Source organism: Chiloscyllium punctatum, chromosome 26, assembly GCF_047496795.1.
Source record: "Chiloscyllium punctatum isolate Juve2018m chromosome 26, sChiPun1.3, whole genome shotgun sequence".
In the NCBI taxonomy this organism is placed as follows: Eukaryota; Metazoa; Chordata; class Chondrichthyes; order Orectolobiformes; family Hemiscylliidae; genus Chiloscyllium; species Chiloscyllium punctatum.
In genome coordinates, this window is record NC_092764.1 from 45,918,024 (window position 1) to 45,939,486 (window position 21,463).

Genomic DNA, 21,463 nt, shown 5'->3' on the forward strand with positions numbered 1-21,463 from the left:
GTCTGTGAGGATTTTGTTGAATTTTCTTTTATACTCTGGTAATTTAAATACATTCATTTTAAGATTAAAACAAAAATAATAAAGGATGAAAAAAAAATATTAATAAAAAATTTGGATCCATTCAAAAGGCTACTCACAATGGTCTAGAAGGAGTTCACCCACTCCTGATAGCATAAAGAAACTGCATCACTTCTGCACCACTAGCTCAGTCAGGCAGGCAACTTATGGCTGTTTCAGCCCATTCTTAACATCATCAGAGTAAAACTACAATATTATCTAAATCCAACGTGCATATGTTCTTATCCTTGGGTGAGTATCCTTTTGAGCCTGTTCTACTGAACTAGTGGAAATCATAACCAGTCACTTCATATAGATTTAGGGTGGTTACGGTAAGGTTAAAATTGCACTCTGTGTATTTCTGTATCTCACTCCTTATCTGCTTTGGCAATGCAAATAAATAAAAATGGGAGAAAGTGAAGACTGCGGATGCTGGAGATCAGAGTCGAGAATGTGGTGCTGGAAAAGCACAGCTGGTCAGGCAGCATTGGAGAGCAGGAGAATCAATGTTTCGAGCATAAGCCTGGTGAAAAGCTCGATTCTCCTGCTCCTCGGATCCTGTCTGGCCCGCTGTGCTTTTCCAGCACCACACTCTCAAAACGAATAAAAGTTACTGGTATCCCATTTTTAAAAAGCGCAACATGCTTTTGTTTCTTTTCGTTTCCTTTCTTTTCATTTCATTTCCTGCTTTATATTAATGTCCTTTCTCAGAATTACTGAATGTTGGAAGATATAGCCTCTTGCATTTTAATTTAGAGACAAGGCAATTATGCTACATATAAATAGATCAAGTTAACAGAGCATATTTTGTCATGTTTGTTTGTATTATAAGTGACATGAACATTAAACATTTTATGTTTCATTTAGACTTGACTTTAAATTTGGTAGGTTCCCCATTCGATAATGGTCTACCTTCTCCTCTGTCCAGGAATTTCAGTGAAGAAGTAGATGCGAGTATAAGGCGGTGTTTCTTATTTTATCCTGGCATCTAACTTTTCATTACTACAAGTATAAAATGAGAATTCTGTACAAGGCTTGTTGTGAAATATTGTTGGAATGTAGAAAGAGAGGATACTAAACGTGTTTTGCTGTTCAGTCCTCGCATGTGGCCAAGATAGATTTAACTATTGTAATTTCATCCTTCATAAATAGAAGTCTGAAGTCACAGTATCTCCAGTGCATGCTGCTTGAATCGTCTCAGAAATGAAATGCATACGCGGTGTCAGTAGTTTTTCCATGGTCCTATTAATAAACATTCACTATTGGTTTAAATGACAACCCCATACAGTTCAAACTTGAAAGAATCCAGGTCAGTGCACTGTCTTTCACGTTAAAAGGCTGACCACCCAGTGAGAAGGAACCTGTGGGACCAACCTCCAGTGACTGCACAGAAAATCTTAGTAATCCGATCAGTGATGAGCCTGACTTTTTTTGTGGGATTTTGATAAACCTCTCGGTGTGCTTTACAAACTGAATTCTTTTATCAGTTCAGTCTTCTGATCCTTTCAACAGGTCATGCATGTAGATCCGAGTTACTGATATGTTTTTTTTTGTACAGTAATCAGGACAGAGTGAATGGCAAGAAATGGAGTTGCTGCCATCTGATACAACTGTTCCAAAGCTGTGATTCCACCATCGCACTCAGCCTCTTGTTAGAATGTCGCTTTTTTTTTCGTTTTCAGACTTCCATTATCTAACTTAATTGTATCAAACATTTACATTGCGGGTGAGAGCATAAGTGGTCCAAATGTATTGATTGCTTTTATTTTTTTAAATGGAGCATGTTCTGGTTATTGCATTTTGGTAACTATTTTAGAAAATGTACACATTCTGAAATTCCTGTAGCTTTGTCCGAATGGACTTGACACCAGCATACTGACCGTTGTTGATACAGTTTATTTCCAAGATGTCATGACCCACTTGGAAACATGCACTGATGCATGAGCTGCTCTATTTCTAGGATTGCCAGTAAAGATCATGATCAAATCAAAGTCGTCGAAACTCCCCAATTTGACTGTCTTATTGATGTAAAAATGTCAACCAGGTTCCTGTCCTTAGCAAGAATGACTATTCATTACAAATAAACACTAACCATAAACAAAACAAAACTGAATAAACAACATAAGACTCTGCTAGTTGAAACACTGACTCGCTTTTAAAACATTTGCACACACGCTTAGACCGATACAGACAAAGACATAAAACTTTAGTCTTATGGGTGGAGGAAAAGTTATTGGGGAAACACAGTTCATCGGTACCAGTTCACAGAATTTGACAATATTCCTTTTACTTCCCAAGATCTGCTGCCCAATCACCTTTTACTTCTGTGCACGAGGCACATGTAATTTGCTCCACTGCATATAAAATCCTTGAGTTACTGATTAAAGTAAATAGCTTACAGTAACTGTTAGGAGAAAATAACTGGCCTTTATTTTGGGCCTTAGTTACTTTTACTGCAGATAAAGAGATACAGCATCTAACTCTTCAGGCTTCTGTCTCCTCCTGTAAACACCCAAACATATCACCTGCCCATGAGCCAGTTAGAGAGCTGTCTTCAAGCTTTTAGTCAGGTTAGACTTCTGATGTTCAAAACTGATCGCAATTGTACACACCAATCAGCAATCTGTTGCTGGACGAATCCTACACCCTGGTGTTGTGACATCATATTTCTCCGCCGTCATGACTTGGAAAACAACAGTGTCCTTTTAACTTGCTTTTAAGGTGCCACAATTCCTTTCACAGTCCTTGGTTCTACTAACAGTTCTTTTTCCCCATTTTAGTGCATAGTCAAATATAAAGAAGTGTTGAAAAAAAACAGCCTTAACAAAGATTTGAATTTAACTTCCAGACATCAGGAGGATTTGAATTATGTCACAGTTTAAGGTGTAAAGAACATTGACAGACTCCATGTGATGGTTACTGTGTCATTAGATTGGATACCCAGCATCACAGACTATTATTCTGGGGAGATATGTTCAAATCCCACCATGGCAGATGCTGAAATTTTCATACAATAAAAAAACCTGGAATTAAAAGTAATTATATAGTAGTTATTGTAAATACCCATTTGGTTCACTAATAGCCTTTTGGGAAGGATATCTACTATCCTTAGCTGGCCTGTGTATTTCTAGACTCTCAGCAATGTAGTTGACACCTAACTTGCCTCTGTAGCCCAGCAAGGCACTCAGTGGAAGGTCAATAAAAACTCAGATTCCATGAATGAATAATTATTAAAAGGCCACCTCAAAGCCATCTATTTTTAATTGTAATGGATACAAAATGAGTGATCAAACCACTCCTCTTTTATATTAAAATGCACTTTAACAGTAATTTATCGTTAAACCATTTTGCAAGGTTTCCTGAGTCTAGGCAAACCTAACAGCTGCAAGGAGGAAAAAAGGGGTGAATCCATGATGTAAATACATTTTTTATAATACAACATGGGCTAGAGTGATAGGAGTGCTTCCATCAACCCCAACATGTTAATCCCCTTCCCTAGACCCACTGTTAGTCTCATTGAAAAGCTACCACATGGGTGGCCTTAGGCCAACTCCTTTTACAGCCTTCCTTTCTCCCCCAAGGCCTTCCAGCCTTCCTTTCTCTCCATACCCTCCTTATAATATCTCCTTCCACCCTTTGCATCCTCTTTCTCCTACCCATTCCCCTTGCAGTCTCTTTCACCATCCCAGCTATTTCCCTCTCCTCCCCCAACTTAGCTGATGGAATTCCTAACAGATGCATCTCCTGCTTCGACACCCCAGGTCGTGGCAAACCCCAGGAAAGGGAATTCCCCAGTGTTTGGCTGGCTTATTACTTCTTTTCTTTTTTTTACTGTTTGCTCGGTTTGCTGCTGTGTCTCTTCCACAGAGTGAACCTATCCTGCCAATGTACGGGAATTCCAACCTGTGACTGGAGGAATCACTCCTCGCAGATTCTGACCAGTCTGTTTGTGGGGATGACATTTTTTTTTGGGTCGGTCATCCCTATGGTAGCATTTTCCTTGGGGTCAAATTTGCTCACTGCATCCATGTATTATGAGCCTCGCTTCCTTCTGGATCCATGGGTCTCATTTGAAGAGTCTCTATAATTTTAGCTTCTTCCTTGTCATTACAATGACCCCAGACCCATTTGATCTTGGGTCATAGAGTCATCGAGATGTACAGCATGGAAACGGACCCTTCAGCCCAACCTGTCCATGCTGACCAGATAATCCAACCCAATCTTGTCCCACCTGCCAGCACCTAGTCCATATCCCTCCAAACCCTTCCTATTCATATACCCATTCAAATGCCTCTTAAATGTTGCAATTGTACCAGCCTCCACCACTTCCTCTGGCAGCTCATTCCATACCAATGCCACCCTCTGTGTGAAAAGGTTGCCCCTTAGGTCTCTTTTGTTTTATATACTTTCCCCTCTCACCCTAAAGCTATGCTCTCTAGTTCTGGACTTCCCCTCATGATTTTATAAAACTTTAAAAGGTCACCCCTCAGCCTTCGCACTCCAGAGAAAACAGCCCGAGCCTTTTCAGCCTCTTCCTATAGCTCAAATCCTCCAACCCTGGCAACATCCTTGTAAATCTTTTCTGAACCCTTTCAAGTTTCACAACATCTTTCTGATAGGAAGGAGACCAGAATTGCATGCAATATTCCAACAGTGGCCTAACCAATGTCCTGTACAGCCGCAACATCACCTCCCAACTCCTGTACTCAATACTTTGACCAACAAAGGAAAGCACACCAAACGCTGCCTTCCCCCAAAGCACTTTGAATTCTCAGCATTAGTCTTCGATTCACCCACCCTCACTGCACACCCACTGCCCTCAAATGGCAATTAACTCATGAGACCTCTTACCCCTCTTTTTGGTTGACCTCTTCCATCTTCTTGGCTGTTTGCAACATTAATTCCTTGCCCAACTTGAGGCCCAGTCTGTCTATCAGATTGGTGTCTGGATGTTACATTTGTAACTCAGGTCTCCAAAGAATGTGTCCAGAAACATTTGACATTTATGTCTTCGATTTTTTTTAAAAAATGGCTCAGCAGTGAATGTGGCCTCATTTTCTGGGAAAGCCTGAAAAGGGAATGTTCTGTCTTCTCTGTAATCTTGAAGATATGTTTGTTTTCCTGGAAATCTGGGTAGTTGAGCACATCCCTGGTCTTTGGTGACCCAGCCGGAAGTGTATGTTTTGGTTTGTGGGAGGTCAATGTGAGAAGCGCGTGAGATGTTTATATTCTATGGCTTTTGAGCAGTGGTCACATTTTCAACTCAGGCTTTGAACGGTGGAAAAAATGTGTTTTAAAGAGAAAGAAGGAATGTAATTGCTTCTCCTTTCTCTCAGATTTCACAGGAAATACAGGGCATCAATTTTTCCCCCTTGCCTTCTGAAGGTACGAACTGTGGTAAAATAATGCCTTGGTATCTCCTAAAGTAACCATTTCTTTAATGAGTAAATCAAGAGAATAACTGACTTCATATGGAGACAGTATTGCAGCCGATCCAGATTCTGTTCCCATACACAATCTACTCACTGGTTAGCACTGCTGCCTCACAATGCTAGGGACCCCAGGTGGTGTCTGTGTGGGGTTTGCACATTCTCCCTGTGTCTTTATGGGTTTCTTCTGAGTGCTCTGGTTTCCTATGATAGTCTAAAGATGTGCATATTAGGTGGATTGGCCATGTTAAATTGCCTATTGTGTCAGGGATGTACAGGATAAGTGGATTAGCCATGGGAAATGCAGATTTATAGGGATAGAGTACGGGGATAGGTCTGGTTGGGATGCTGTTCAGAGGACCAGTGGCCAAATAGCCTACTTCCATATTATAGGGATTCTATGATTCATTTGTGTTTATTTTTGTATGAGTTTTATTTTTGTATTTCCTTACTCCTGAGACTAACTATCTCCTAACTGATGATCGGAGCTACGCGATAACCATGAATTAAATACAGGACTTTCTGGCTGGTATGATCTGCACCCATTAAACTTCAAGGGATTTATGCAGGCAGATTTTATCACTGAATGAAGGCTAGGTTCAAAATGCTTCCTGCTCAGGTTAATCTTATCTTGATGAAATTGTGAAATTGTCAGTTAGCAGGAGGCAAAGGCAGTTCAGTTTGGGTATATGAAAACTGTGCTAAATAGACACGTTTTTCAGAGGTGCTTAAAGCCCTGACAGAGCTGCAAAGCCAATTGTTTATGAAGTTAAGTTTCAGAGTTCAGATGTTAAGAGCTCCCAATACATCAATGATCTAAACTTGTTGAACTTGCTGTTTAGAAGTTTGTAAAGGGTGGAAAGTTGATCTGGTTTCATTAAGCTTCTGCAACAGTGCAGGATGCTGAACACTCAGAGGTCAGAGTGGAACTGGGGCCAGAATTCATCAGTAAGTGATGTTTAACTCAGAATCGTTCTTGCTGATACCAAAGAGGTCTTTGGCATCATGGTTCCCCAATATGCATCTGCTCCTCCTCGTAGAAATGAGACCCCTTTGTGAACAGTGTACAACAAGAACAACACAATAACAGTTTTGCGTAGAAGGAGGGATGTGTGTGCCTGGATTATGGGATGTGAAGAGTTAAAAGGGTAGGTGTAGGCCTGGGTGCCTGGAAACCGATCAACTGGCTGTTGAGGGCGATTTGCATCTATATTTTTTCAAGAGGTAGTTAACAAATTTTTCAATCCTGACACCATGTTACAAGGTTACAGGTCAATAGTCTTGTTTGTGCTGTGTCTTCATTGTTTTATGGTGGGTATCTGCAGTGCCCACTATGGGGTACATAAGACCAAAGGTTTCAGGGGGCTCACTGTGCTAGGGCAGAGGAAGGGTTGGGTGTGATGGGTAGGCACTGCTGTGCTCTGGCTCTGGTGAGTGGTGTTGCTGCACTCAGTATGGGAGATTAGGGGCACCGTGCTCAGGTCAGGAACTAATGTTTCTGTCCTAAGTTAAGGGGAAGGCTCCCTGTGCTTGGGGCCGGAGCCCCTGATTAAAAGCAGCGCTGAGTCATATGATTTCTGTCCATGTCCCTGGGTGCCCACGGTAGGTGTCTCATGGTAGAGGTCACATAGCAGAGGTCACATGGCTTTAGCAAGCCAGGAAGCATGTTAATATGAAATTGCATTTCTGTCCCACACATCAGATGTACTCACGAAGAGCTTGACCCCTCTAGTGGAGGGGTGTAAGTAGGGCTCTTGCAATAATTTGAAGTTGGCAGAAGAAGACAGAGGTACCTAGGAGAAGTTGGAAACCTTGTGACATAACTTGCAAACCTAGAGTCAGATTCCATCCGAATGAGTAAACGAGGCAGTTCACCAGAACATTTTTTTTGCTTTGATAGACAGGATTGCTGTTTTCAGATAGAAGGACTAGTCCTCCTGTCCTTCGAATATTGATGGGCTCATCCCTCATTTGATTTCATTACCTGTGATGTGAGGTGTTTTCTGGTCACTAAGGGACAGTTGCAGGATCATATTTAGAGTAATAGAGGTGTACAACAGACCCTTCAGTCCAACTTGTCCATGCCAACCAGATATCTCCACTTAATCTAGTCCCATCTGCCAGCACCTAGCCCATATCCCTCCAACCCTTCCTATTCATGTACCCATCCAGTTGCCTTTTTAATTGTTGTGATTGGACCAGCCTCCACCACATCCTGTTGCAGCCCATTCCACAAATGTACCACCCTCTGCATGAAAAAATTGCCCCTTGGTCTCTTTTATATCTTTCCCCTCTCACCCTAAACCTATGCCTTCTACTTCTGGTGTCCCCCACCCCAGGGAAACGACTTCGTATATTTTCCCTATCTATACCCTCATGATTTTATAAATCTCTATAGGGTCACTCCTCAGCATCCGACACTCCAGGGAAAACGGCTCGAGCCTATTCAACCTCTCCCTATAGCTCAAATCCTCCAGCCCTGGCAACATACTTGTAGATCTTTTCTGAACCCTTTCAAGTTTCACAATATCTTTCCGATAGGAAGGAGACCAGAATTGCACGCAATATTCCAACAGTGGCCTAACCAGTGTCCTCTACAGCCGCAACATGACCTCCCAGCTCCTGTACTCAATACTCTGACCAACAAAGGAAAGCATACCAAACACCACCTTCACTATGTTACCTACCAGCAATTCTACTTTCAAGGAGCTAAGAACCTGCACTCCAAGGACACTCTGTTCAGCAACACTCCCTAGGACCTTACCATTAAGTGTATAAGTCCTGCTAAGATTTGCTTTCCCAAAATGCAGCACCTCACATTTATCTAAATTAAAATTCACCTGCCACTCCTCCTCTTTCCTGATCCCTCCTGATTCCACTTAAAGATAGATCTGTTGTGATCAATGCACCAGAATTAGACATTTACATAGAGTATCTGAACATGTTCACCATATAATTTATCATTGACAATTGATCAAGAGTTGATTATATGATGTAAAAAAAACTTTTCTATACAACCTGTTCAGAGATGTTACAGCTCTGAGACAGGTAAGATTTAAATCTAGTTATAAAGTCATAAAGATATTCAGCATGGAAACAGACCCTTCGGTCCAACTCGTCCATGCCGACCAGATATCCCTTCTGGTCCTTTTGGTGTAGAGGTAGGGACATTGCCACTGTTCCACAAGACCCCTCATGCAATGTAAGCTTAGTGTGTTTGCTGACTTCTTTTAGTTAATATAGTTCTGTTATAAGAAAATGGAACTCCTTTGTTTTATTAAGTGCCGAGCTGATCTGCAACGCTAACTCTTTCCATCTTTACTAATCTGCTTGAGTGTTTCTGGCATGTTCTGCTGTAACTTCACGTTTCCAGCATAGTATTCACAATAGTCTGCCCTTTGGTTGCTGTTTGTTGGTAGTAAATGACCTCATATTTAAAAAAGAGCTTCACATTGAAAGTAATCCTAGGTTGTGTCTTGCAGGGATCAGCTGGTGAATACAGCAGAGAAGGATACAGTGAAGAACATTATCCTTTAGAAGGTAAGTGCCACACTTAATTAAAAAATTTATTCTATGTTTCATATTTATAGTTCATTTGACATCCAATTTGTCAGTCAGTTGCTACCTGCTTTTAAGTACTCTAAAAGGTACAAATAATTTGTAACGTTTTCAGAACTGGCATAAATAAGTATTATTTCATCTTATTTACTCACTCTCCGATAACTTGAAATATGTAGATGAATTGACAACCTGGGCTGTAACCCATTGTCAGTGAAAGTGCAGTGCTGCATGTTATGTTTCATAGAGTGACAAATATAGCATAGTCCTGTATAGGCCATTATGGGTAAAAAGCATGGGATATTTGAAACTCTTTACAATCAACTCATGTTCAACACTATCATCTCTTTTGATTTATGGAACGTACCTTTTTTCTACAATGCAGTCATAATAACATTTATAGGCATGAATATTTTGGTTATTAAATCTAACTCAATACTTTGCAGGGATTAAATTACATTTCTACGTGATGCTGTTGTTTTCTTTGATTTAGAAAGCATTAAGAAGCATTGTACAAAAATACTTCCTCAGACCTATTTTACCTCAATGCTTAAGAACTCTATTTTAGCCCGTTGCCTATTAAGTGGTATTGACAGCCTTCTAAATGAACTGGATTATTTTTAAAAAATAATTTGCTGAGTTAATGTCATTAGTCTTTTATAAGATTGTGAAATTGCAATGTCAGTCATTGTAACTAAGCTGATGAAGTTGTGTGGAATGTTTTGTATTACTAAGCATAGGATTTCATTATTGTTTTGATTGATGTATCTCTATGGCTACTTTATATATAGTTGAGTCAACATTTCAGCGGTAATCTGTCTAGAAGTGAAGACTTTAATGTGCTTTTAGCTCCAGTGTATTCAGCTTTCAGATCTTTATTGCTTTGAACGGTAGCTTCTCTGTGATGTTAAATGGACCTTTGTAAGCAGTTTAATTGTGGGGAAAGGAACTGCATGTGCAAATATACTGATAGGTACCAGTTAGTTTAGAAAAACAAAAACTGATTAAAACTTCAAATTAGTTCATGTATTCAATCCCCCAAAAAAGCTAACCATTTGATAAACATTGTTGATATGTGAAAACAATTAGTTGCACTTCTCTGTCTGCCTTTGTCCTCTCCATGTTGTCACCGTGTCCTCTAATTTCATGCTCACATTTTTGTCCCCATTTCGTCTTGGTCAATGCTGACCTTCTCCATCATTCATTTCCAACCCCAAACTGACTGTCCCTTTTGCTTCTGCTGTTCTTCCAACCCTCCTTCACTGCCGGTTTCTCCTCTCTTCTCTACCATCAATTTTATTTCCTTTTTCACACCTTCACTGCTATCAACGTTCCCCTTTAATCATGGCCATCCCTTCTTATTTCTCTTTACCTGCTGTGCTCTCGCCATATCTTATGTTCTTCCCTACTCCTGTCATACATTCTGCACTCTGTGTTCCACATGCTATACCTTCTTCTACTAATGTACCAACCCACTGCCCCCTTTAACAATGGTGCGAGCATTGGAAAGGATTGCTTTCAATATGTATTGTAATCAGAAACCGTCTGCATTGATTTGTGGCAGCAAACTCTGGTAGGTGGACCAAGTCACTGAAGCACTGACGGTGATATTTATGTGAAGTCAGAGTTGTGTATTTTTGTCTTTTCTTATAAAAGCAAGTGTAAAAGGAAATGCAGAATGCTTCTTTGGATGGAACTCTCACATATTCCGGATTTTATTTTGAGAGTATAAAAAGCCACAGCATGAAAGAAGACACACTGGTGGGGAGACAGAGGGGGATGGTGGAATTGTTGGTAATGCAGGGGAGAGAAGAAAGTTGACATTTGTCATTCTTTGGAATTGCCCGATGTAGCCTCCCAGTCTGAAGTGCTGATTCTTCTCATTGAAGGCCCTGTTTCCTCAGTTTCCTCTTTGTATCTTGTGTATTTTCTGTGTTTTTGTCACTGACTGAGCATGTAGCGGATGTAGACAGCCATGAGAACAGCTTCTCTCCTGGGTAAAGTGCAACTCGAGCCACATGAATGTTTTCCCACCCGTACTCAGGCACCAGTTTTCCTGAGCATTTTTATTTTGGCACAGCCCACAACCCACTATCGGTCTTGCCAAGTTTAATCTGCAGGTCCTGAAATTGTAACTTAAGTATTGGCCAAACAGCTTGCTGAAATTTATCTAGTGTAGGTAGACTCTGCAGCTGTCACCATTCATCTCTATTACACTCAGGGTGATACATGGCCAGACAGATGGACTCTTCCAGCAGTGGATCTTTTCAGACCCTGCCAAAATGTAGGGAATCCATATTGTAAGACTTTAATGGGTTGAGCAGTTGTATTAGTTGCAAATCTCTAGGGAAGAAGGCTGACTTTCAGTAAAGGTCAGGTGTTATTTAAAGTAGAAGAAAAAGCAATGAACTGTTACTTAGATAATCATCTGAATAACTTATCCATTGGCTCATCTATCTTTAACGTTTGGAGATTTCTTTTATATCTATTGGAGATGAGCAGAAGATTTGGACTGTGAGACAGCTGTAAAAGCCAAGTTCTGCATACCTAAAGGAGTAACTGCCATTTAATTACACTGATAAGTATAGGCACTCACTACAACATGCCGGGATATCTTAATCTAAAACATGAATCATTTACAAGAAAAAAATTAGAAAATGTTGACACACAAAATCTCTAATGATCAATTTTTATTTTTATTTCAGATTATTATTGAAAAGACCCATGGCATTAATATAAACTTCGGGTTTACTTCAGTATATATTATTTTACATACCTGGTGTGTGTAATGAAAATCTGGGAATGTTTCAGCCTTAGGCCCATGCGAGTATTATGCTATTAGAGGTCAATGCGCCTTTCAGATGATAATCTGAATAATGAAGTATAATCTTACGCTTGGCCAGTGCTGTCATTAAAACCAACATTTTTCTTCACCTCTAAAATAAGATATACAAAGAACAGTATAGCGCAGGAATAGACCCTTCAGCCCGCACAGAGGTGTGGGGTGGGGTGGGGTGGGGGGAGGAAACAGAGAACAAAAGACCTGGTGCAGTGCCATGTGTCACAAATAACTGATCAGTTTCAACTGCGAGTCTGCGACTTTGAACTTTTCCTGGCTTATTCTGGAAAAGGAAAGTTCAGAATAATAATACTAACTGTATTAAATTTGCACGTAAAATTGTCATGTGACTTTAAACTAGGTCTCAAAATAATTACGTGCAAACATACTAACTCTGAGCAAAGCAGGTCACTTGACGCCTCAAACCTGCTCCATCACTCAGTAAGATTGTGACTTAGCTGTTTAGTCCACATTCTTGCTTAGTCCTGATAGCCTTTCAGCCCTTGGCTTATCAAGATTCCATCTATCTCTGCTTAAAAATATTCAAAGATTCTGCTTCCTCTGAGTGTTAAGAGTTCCAAAGATACGGGATTTTCTGTGGAGGTGGGGGGAGGGGGTGTGTGAAATCTGCTTAGCTCTGTTCTAAATGGGCAATCATTTTAGTATTAAACAGTGAGCTTGAGTTACAGATTTTCCCAGAAGTTGAAATATCATTTCCCCATCCAGTGCAGTGAAGCTTCATCAGACTGATTCCTGGGATAGCAAGATTGTCATGTCAGGAGAGATCGGGTCAATCATGCCTGTGTTCTCTGGAGTTTGGAAAAACAAGGGGGAATCTCATTGAAAGGCTTAAAAAATTGACAGGGCCTACGCCGACACAGTACAAGGATGATATTTTCCTTGTGTTGGGGGTGAGGATCCAGGACAAGGGGTCACAGACTCAGCATACCATTTAGGACTGAGATGAAGAAAAACCTCTTCTCTCAGAGGGTGGTTAACCTTTAGAATTCTTACCGCAGCCTTGTGGAAGCTTAAATTATGTTTAAGAAAGAAATAGATTTATAAATGTTCAAGGCTTTGTAGGGGTGGCATTGGGACAGCAGATCAGTCTTGATCATATTAAGTGATGGAAGGGCTCAAATGGCCTACTCTTCCTCCTATTTCAAATGTTTCTTATCAAGACCCCTCAGGATTTTATATGTTTCAATCAAGTTATGTCTTACTCTTTCAACTACAGCAGCTTGTCAAATCTTTTCTGATAAGATAACTTGCCCATTCTGGGTATTAGTCTAGTAAACCTTCTCTGATTAGCTTTCACTATGTTAGCATCCTCCTGTAAGTAAAGTGACCAGTACTGTATACAATACTTCAGATACGGTCTCACCATTGCACTGTATGACTGAAATATAGCCTTTTGTATTCTACTCCCTTTGCAATTAAAAACATTCTATTGGCTTTCCTGATTATTTGCTGTACATTCATCTTAATGATTTGTGATTCATGCACAAATACACTCTAATCTCTCTGGATCTCAGAGGCCTACAGTGTCTCCCTGTTTAGATAATGTGCCTTTTTTAATTCTTCCTGCAAAAATTGGCAATTTCATATCTTCCCACATTACATTCCATTTGTCAGATATTTCCCATTCAGTTAACGTATCTATTTGGCATGTTCATGTTCTCTTCGCAACATACTTTCCTGGCTATCTTTGTGTCATCATAAAACTTACCAACTGCACCAGCAATCTTTTCATCCAGATTATTGGAAGAAAATGAGTCTCCAGCACTGATCCCTGGGGCACACAGCTTGTTACATTTTGCCAAGCAGAAAATGACCCTTTTATTTTGATTCGGGAAACAAATCAGTTGATTGAGAAATTACCTCTGTGTGATTTATATCTGCTACTTGAGGCTTGATCAATCTGAGAAATAGTCCTCCTCTGAAACATTGATGAATTTTCTATTTTTGGATTTGTAAACTATGTCAGGGATGTTGGGAGTGTAATGAAGTCTGAGGAAATGTCTGTTAAGAATCAGCCTGACTTCATTTGATAGTGTATGGGATAGTAACTAATAGGGCGGTAATACTGCATGCCTTGGGTTTCTGTGAAAGTTTTCGGGCTTCACAGTGATGTAGAATATGTGGTTCATCTGCAGCCAAACTGGCATGTGCTTGATGCTTGGTTTTATGTGATTTTATTTGATTTCAAGGAAAGAGTTACATATTGCTTTTTGTGCAGTAGCTGTGCATAATATATATGAATAAATATTTTAAACTTAATTAGGTTTTTTTAAAAAAATAATATTTTTGAGTCTAAGTAGTGAAAAGGATGTTGGATCTCTCGGTAAGAATAAAAAACAAATCCATCAACTAATTTTCTCATAAAGGCACCTGTGCTATTTGCATAACTAGATCATGTGGTATTGGATTCATTAGTCTTTTGTAATAGTTTCTCTTGGACTCTTTAATGGGTTTATTCATCATTGTCTTCTATGTGAAACACCCTCATTTTAATCCTTCACCATTTTTCAACTCCAGGATGTAAACATCTTTCTGCCCATCCTCACTCTGTCTGCCTTTTTTCCCTGTTTGAACAAGGGGCTCCAGCCTGTCTCTCCGAACAGTTTCATAGGTCGGTGCAACACTGAGGGTCGAATGGCCTGTATTGCGCTGTAATATTCTATGTATGTGTGTTTCAACTATGGATTAAGAACAAAAGTTTCTCTTGACTAAACAGGAGTGCAAAACTGGGATTATAACTGAGTTGCTGGTTTGCAGTGGTGGAAATTGGTGCCAATCTCAGACACTACCTGTAGAGTAACTGCAGTGTAATGAAGCAAAAATTTTGAGCAGCTGGCAGTTTCTCAGCTGAATTTTCATCCTCCAGGCATATAGTGGGATGCTGCCAGAATGACATGCTCATCCCAGGATAGAGTTGGCGGGATTGTGGGGGTTGTGGAGGGGGGGTTGTGGAGGGTGGGGGTGGTTGGTTGGTAGCCAATATTGGAAAAGGTTTGGAGAGCACAGGGCTGTCTACTGTGGAGGTGGACCATTTTAGAATGATGCGATGGGACTTTATCCCAATCATAATGTCAGTCCCACGTAGTTCCACCTGTCCTACCTCATTGCTCCCTCCCATTCCCTATGGTCTCTCAATAACCTCCACCCACACCATATTATACCCCTCATGCCATATTAATAATTGTCTAATAACTGCTCACTAGGGATTAATTAACTCCATGGTTAACTGTCAGGTAGAGTCACAGCATTTGTATACAGCTAGCACATGGATTCCTTAAAAAAATTTTCACTCAAAGAAAGTTGCAGACCAGCCCTATGACCCCTCATGCCAGGCTATGGCACGTTGATATCTATTCACCTTCTAATGAATATACAACTGTGGAACAGGCCTTTCGGCCCACCAAGACTGTGTTGAACATGATGCCTTTCTAAACTGAGAACCTTTTGCCTCTATGCTGTCTGTATTTCTGTATTCTCTGAATTCTCTGTATAAAAACAACAAAACCTATACTGACAGTGGCATGTGTTTTGGTTTAGAAAACCTTCAGAAACAATGGAAACATGGAACCTAGCAGCAGGGGTGGGCAATTTGGCCCTTCAAGCCTACTCTGTCACTCAATAAGATCTGTTGTTGTTATTTCAATTCTGCTTTCTTGTCTGTATCACATAAACCTTTCCTTCCTTGTCTATTGAGAAGGTAAGTAATTCAACCTTGAATAAATTTAAAGCCTCCACTGTCTTCTGGGAAAGAAAATTCTACATACAGTACAGAAGATCTGGGAGAAATAAAACATCAATCCCCTTCCGTCTTAAAAGGGAATCATCTTATTCTTAAGCTATGTCCTATGGTTTTAGTATCACTCTCCAGTAGAAACACCCTTTGGGTATCAATCCTATCCAGCCTCTGCAAGATCATGCATATTTCAATAAGGTTACCTCTTCTTCTAAACTCCAATGTATATAGACCTAGCCTGTTTAACATCACCTGCATAAGATGATCCTTTCATCTCAGCAGTGAGTCAAATGAACCTCAAGCCCATTTAGGTCTTTTAACACCTGAGTCCTGCTTAGCTGACAGCTCAGGCTGACTGTTCTCACTATCAGTTTCACAGTGTTTTATTTAAACAAGGTGAAGAGGTTTCAGCTGACTGCAGTTTCAGGTCCTGAAGTTTATAAGGGCCTGGACAATTGTCACTTTTTATTGAGCTGCAGTGAAAATAGTTTTTTTTTTAACGTAGTGGAACATTGTCAATGAGTTACTTTTTAAAAGCATTTTTTGACATCCAACTGTAACTGCGGGGTTCACTGTTTCTTTACATTGTATAATGGGTGAATAAGCATCAAACTTCCATAGTCTGCATGTGCAAGGTTGAATGGGAAGCTGTGGCAGTGGGTTGGTGGGCATGATGGGCCATAAGAACCATTTAGGGATTTATGGTCTGACATTTGGAGGGGGGATGGGGATGTCCATGGGGAGGTGCTGTTGAGCCTACTGTTCAAATGATTCCCTCGCACACACCAAAACTCATGACATCTCAGTGGTGCCACGAAACCTGATTGTTAAAAAGCTGGCCCAAATCATGCTTACCTCTGTAGTGGAACCAGCCAGGTCAGGAGAGCTGAGTGCAGGCTTTTGATCAAAATCAGTCATACCTTACTGAAATTAGAAAGCCCGCGATTAGGTTTGGGAATCTGAAAGTTGGTTCCTACCTACTAAGGGACAACTAAGTTATCCTGACTCAGTGAAAATCTACACCTATGTCTGAGCCAGACAAACTTGTAAGTTCATCAAACTGAGGGAAATGTGAAATAAAAATTAGGTTAAATATTCATTCTGGTTGGAATGAAAAGTATGTATTTTGATTAAACAATAGCTTTGTACAAATGACCCTTTTAAACATGGAGTTTTTCTGATTGATTCATAAAAATTAGAAAAGGTCTTTTTTTCTGCAGAAATAAATATTTACAGGAATAAAATTTTAATCAGTTTTTGTCTAGTCTTGGACAACAGAGAGGCGGGTTGGCAAGTTTCTGAATAAGGAATTATTTGGTGAGAAATTGGTACATTAGTATTTCTATTGAACAGAAGCTCAATACTTTGATGGTTACTGCGTGAACAGATGCTGACTCCGTGGGACTTTGACTTGAAGGCTATAACTCTGAACTAGTTTTGGTTATGTGGAAATAAACTGGTTAACTCTTATTTCCAAATATTGTATCCTGCGCCTATGTTTGATGGGACAGTGAAGGAGATAGGTGAGCATAGAGAGAGGAAACTTGTTCCATCTTTTCTCAAGTTGCCCTTCTGTAGTTATATATATTTTTCATTTCTGTCCACATCAATCATACACAACCTTGGCTAACATTAATGGTGATCTACGATCAGCCAATTATCAAGCTGTTTTTACAGGGTGGAGCCAGTCCGACCTTTTCTTTTGCTTTGAAGCATTCTTTGCAATGGTCTCAATGTGAACTGGTGTCAGCTCCATGTTTCTTAGGACAGCATAGTTCAGACTGTTATACCCATGCTGTCTAGTTGGACGTTCAACAATCTACTGTTAAGAGTTATGGGACTGTTTCATTTTAGAAGTTATAGCAGCAGTGTGCTTTGAGCACAGCATGATGTTTGCATGGTGTCATTCATATTTTAAAATATTATTAATTTCTACATGTACAAATGTTCAAAACCTGGTTGCAGCAGCAGGTATTAAGGATATTTTGTAATATAAACAGCAGGCACTATTTTCATTCTGAGAGTATTTTTATGGGGCAGTTTTGATAGTTATTGAGCAGAATTTAAATTTCTTTCATGTAACATTGACTGACTGTGACATTTTAAACAAACCAGTGTTACCAATTGGAAAAACCTCTTTGCTTGTAATTCTGTTATGAATTTGGGTTTAATTACAAGGTCAGATTGATCAGCTCTGACCAGGCTCCATCCAAGATGGTTTAGGCTTTCTTGTGTGAACCCAGGCTGGGCATGATTACTGAATCACTTTAAAAATAAATGTGCCTTGTTAAAGTATTTATAAGTTTTAAACCCTGACGGCTTATTTTGTTTAACTTCTTGCATATAAGTTCCCGACAATAGCATCACAAAAGAAGCATGCTGGGAAAGGTTTTACTTTGGCTTTGGTGATTGAAGGATTGGAATCTTCTTTGATCTTCAAAATAAAGTTCACTGTTCTAGCTAACATAGAAACAGTGTTTAAATTTTAACTTAATGAATTAGTTACTCCATTAAATCCTGTCTGATCTATGGCCAAAGTGCATTTTCTTAGCATGAGAATAGAGCATCAAAGTGTTTCAAGTAAATATGTGAAATAAAGCATTTAATTTGGCAGTTGCTACCTAATAGGATAAACAGTGGATAATACAGAATTGGCAACACAACTTAGAATGATCCAGACCGCAGTTTGCAATTCTTGTAACATATCTTGGACCTTTTAAGCCATTAAAGAAAGATCAAGTTGTGCACAAACTTTATCATTGCAAAGATGCAGATCTGATTTTACATACTTCAGTGGAAGAATCGTGGTCAGTTAACTGATCAACACAGATGTAGCCAATGGAAATTTTGGAATTTTAGTAGTTTTATGTTCCTGATGCTGTTGTACTGTAAGAGAGCCAAAGCATATAATCTAGCATCACACCAAGTCACAGGAATAATGAACTAATCAGCTGCCTCTCAGCCAAGCTTTCCATCAGCCCTCTACTTTCTTTTTGACTGGTAGCATTGTCCTAGTGAACTGCTTATTGCTATCAATGCAGTGTAAATATGGGTAGGATATTCCCAGGCACTGAATGTAATGAGCATTGGTGAAGAATGTTTGGAAACCCGTGTGAAATTGGCATTGAGGAGCCTCTTGTCATCAAGAGCGAAATGCCTCCTTTTGTAAAGAAGTGTTGAATGAGATTGTCATTAGTGAGCAGTGAAAGGTTTATTTGCATGCATTAGCATGAATTAATATTTCATTATTAGCCAATCTCACCTCATTGGGAGACTGAATACCACTCTCTCACCTACCAGAGAGAAACTCGGTGGCGACAACTCCTGATGTGAGAATCAGAGTTGTTACCTGGAGACTCCAACTTGCCAGTTGCACCTTCAGCTCTTCATCTTGAGCACCAGTCGCCAATGTTTAGATTACTAAGATTAGATTAGATTACTTAGTGTGGAAATGGGCCCTTCGGCCCAACAAGCCCACACTGACCCTCCGAAGAGCAACCCACCCAGACCCATTCCCCTACATTTACCCTAACACTACGGGCAATTTAGCACGGGCAATTTAGCATGGCCAATTCACCTAACCTGCACATTTTGGACTGTTGCAGTGCATGTTCTTTGTAATGTGACAGCACTCCCCTCCCAGTCCATGGAGATTGGTATCTGACACATACCAACCTCCACAAACCCTCATAGTACATCTCTGACCTATATATAGCCCAGTTCTTCACCTCCATGCTGCACTTTGGAGCGCATTGGTACTTTTAATTGTAATGCTGCTATACGGACATTATGCACACAGAAATAGGCACTTATTTGCCTGCATCTCAGGAGTCCCATCTTCGCATATGCTTAGCACTCAATCACCCACTTCTGCACATGCTTGTAGCTTCCATAACTTTTTGTGCTTTGTCCCCACAGCCAGAGCTTAAATGTTCCAAATTCTTTTGTCTTGACTTGCCTTTTAGTGCAGACAAAAAGTGAGGTAGCTTGTTGTGGTTGTCTGCAGTCACCAGTCAATGGGGCTGATACATTGCTGTATGACACTGTGTGATATCAATCTCACACCTGCACTATGTACCAACAAGTCTAAGAGAAGCAGCCCTCAGTGAAGTCTAGAGCAATACCTTTCAGTCAGGGGTCCTTGCACAGTAAGTCAACAACAGCCCCCCAGTATCTGTCTAGGTGCTTAGGCATGGTCATTTGGCCACTTGGGCTAGTGAGGATCAGAGGGGTCTGTACCTCTGTAGCCTACAGAGTTTTGCTTAATAAGGGAGTGGGCTTCAGTTTTGCTCAATGAAGTGCTTCACAGGTCAATAGCATTACACAGGCACCCATGGAAGTCCAATAAAAGACGTGGTGAACCTTCGTCATTAACCTGCTGCGTGGACCACAAATACTGGCCCAAACCCTCAACCACATGCTGCAACATCAGGAATCAATGCCCCTAATGGTCGTGCTACATAAATAATACATTACAATCTGGAGGATTCATCTTCGTTGCTCGAGTTGCAAATACCTTTCGTTTTGCTATAGCCAGCACATTATGCAGGAGCTTCTCACTTTACACCATGGACAATAAAACTTCATATAGTGCTCAGGAAGGCTCAATCTCAGTCTAATGTGTTCAGTGTTGCAGTTGCTGCTAGATAGATATTCACTTGCACTGCTAATGATGAAAAGTGCACGTGTTTACAAATGTGAGAATGTATTTACAGTGATGTTTCACCCATGCCAACCTATGTGCCTTTTGAAAATCTCTGTCCAGGGGCAGCAGGGTACACACAGCATTAGTATGGTCCTGTAACCTCTGACACAGTTTATCCCGTGCCACTAACACTCCTGTGTCTGCTTGTGCATTGGAGTGAAGTTGTTAATTGCCGACACCATGGATTTCTCTCTTGGCCAGTACTGAATAGGTGCCTGTTCTCCAAAGTCTAAGTGCCAGCAGCCTGCGGCGTTGCTTCTCTCTCTCTCAGTGCAGAGACAGAGGAGTGATGTACTCACCTGTATCTGATCCCGACTGTAATAAAGCCAAAAGTACCCAACGAGGTGTCAAGGTCTGGACTCCTGGTGGGTGCAGGAAGCAAAGTTGCCAGTGCATGCTCCAAAGGAACTATGGCTTCTTCCTCAGAGGTGGAGGAGGGGATATGTAGTGGGGCTAGTCTCTTGGCCACCACAATCGTGCAGATGTCACTGGTAGCTGCGGGAGACAACAGGGAGACTGTCACAAACAAGGGGTGGAAGATTGAACACGATGAGCATACATCCTCCGTAATAGAAGAGCAGCAGTTTTTTTCACATCGTTCTTGGTGGCTAGGACATGGAGGTTTCAGTATCACTGTAGAAACAGCCAGAGCCAGCATCATCTTAAAGGGGGTGACATTGGCTGAATGTAGGGCACCATGCCATCTGTCCTGGCACTCTCTGCTCTGTTATGGGCTGCTTTCTCCTGGAAAGTTTTTTTTTAAGAATCCCTACAATACAGGAAGAGGCACCAACCGTCCAAAGAGCATTTTGCCAGATCCCATCCTTGTTGTGGGGCTTTTACCATGGCTGATCCACCTAACCTGTGCATATTTGGACTGCTGGAGAAAACCCATGCATAAAAAGGGAAAATGTGCAAACTCCACACAGTCACCCAAAGCTAGAATCGAACTCTGGTCCCTGGCACTATGAAGCAACAGTGCTAATCACTGTGCCACTCCATCATTTATTCACGTATTGGATGTTGGTGTTGCTGGCTGGCACGTCCCTAGTTGCCCTTGTGAAGGTAGTGGTAAGCCGCTTTCTTGCACTGCTATAGTCCGTGTGCTGCAAGTATAGTCT

General features: G+C 40.6%; 1 protein-coding gene across 3 annotated transcripts in view; it reads left to right on the forward strand.

The window, feature by feature from the left end:
* Positions 1–21,463, forward strand: part of nkd1 (NKD inhibitor of WNT signaling pathway 1) — a 104,967-nt gene that overhangs the window by 44,600 nt on the left and 38,904 nt on the right. For all 3 annotated transcript variants that reach the window (XM_072547338.1, XM_072547337.1, XM_072547335.1), the window contains one exon: positions 8,969–9,026. In XM_072547338.1, coding sequence (XP_072403439.1) covers positions 8,969–9,026 — 58 coding nt within the window. The remainder of the gene's footprint in view (positions 1–8,968; positions 9,027–21,463) is intronic.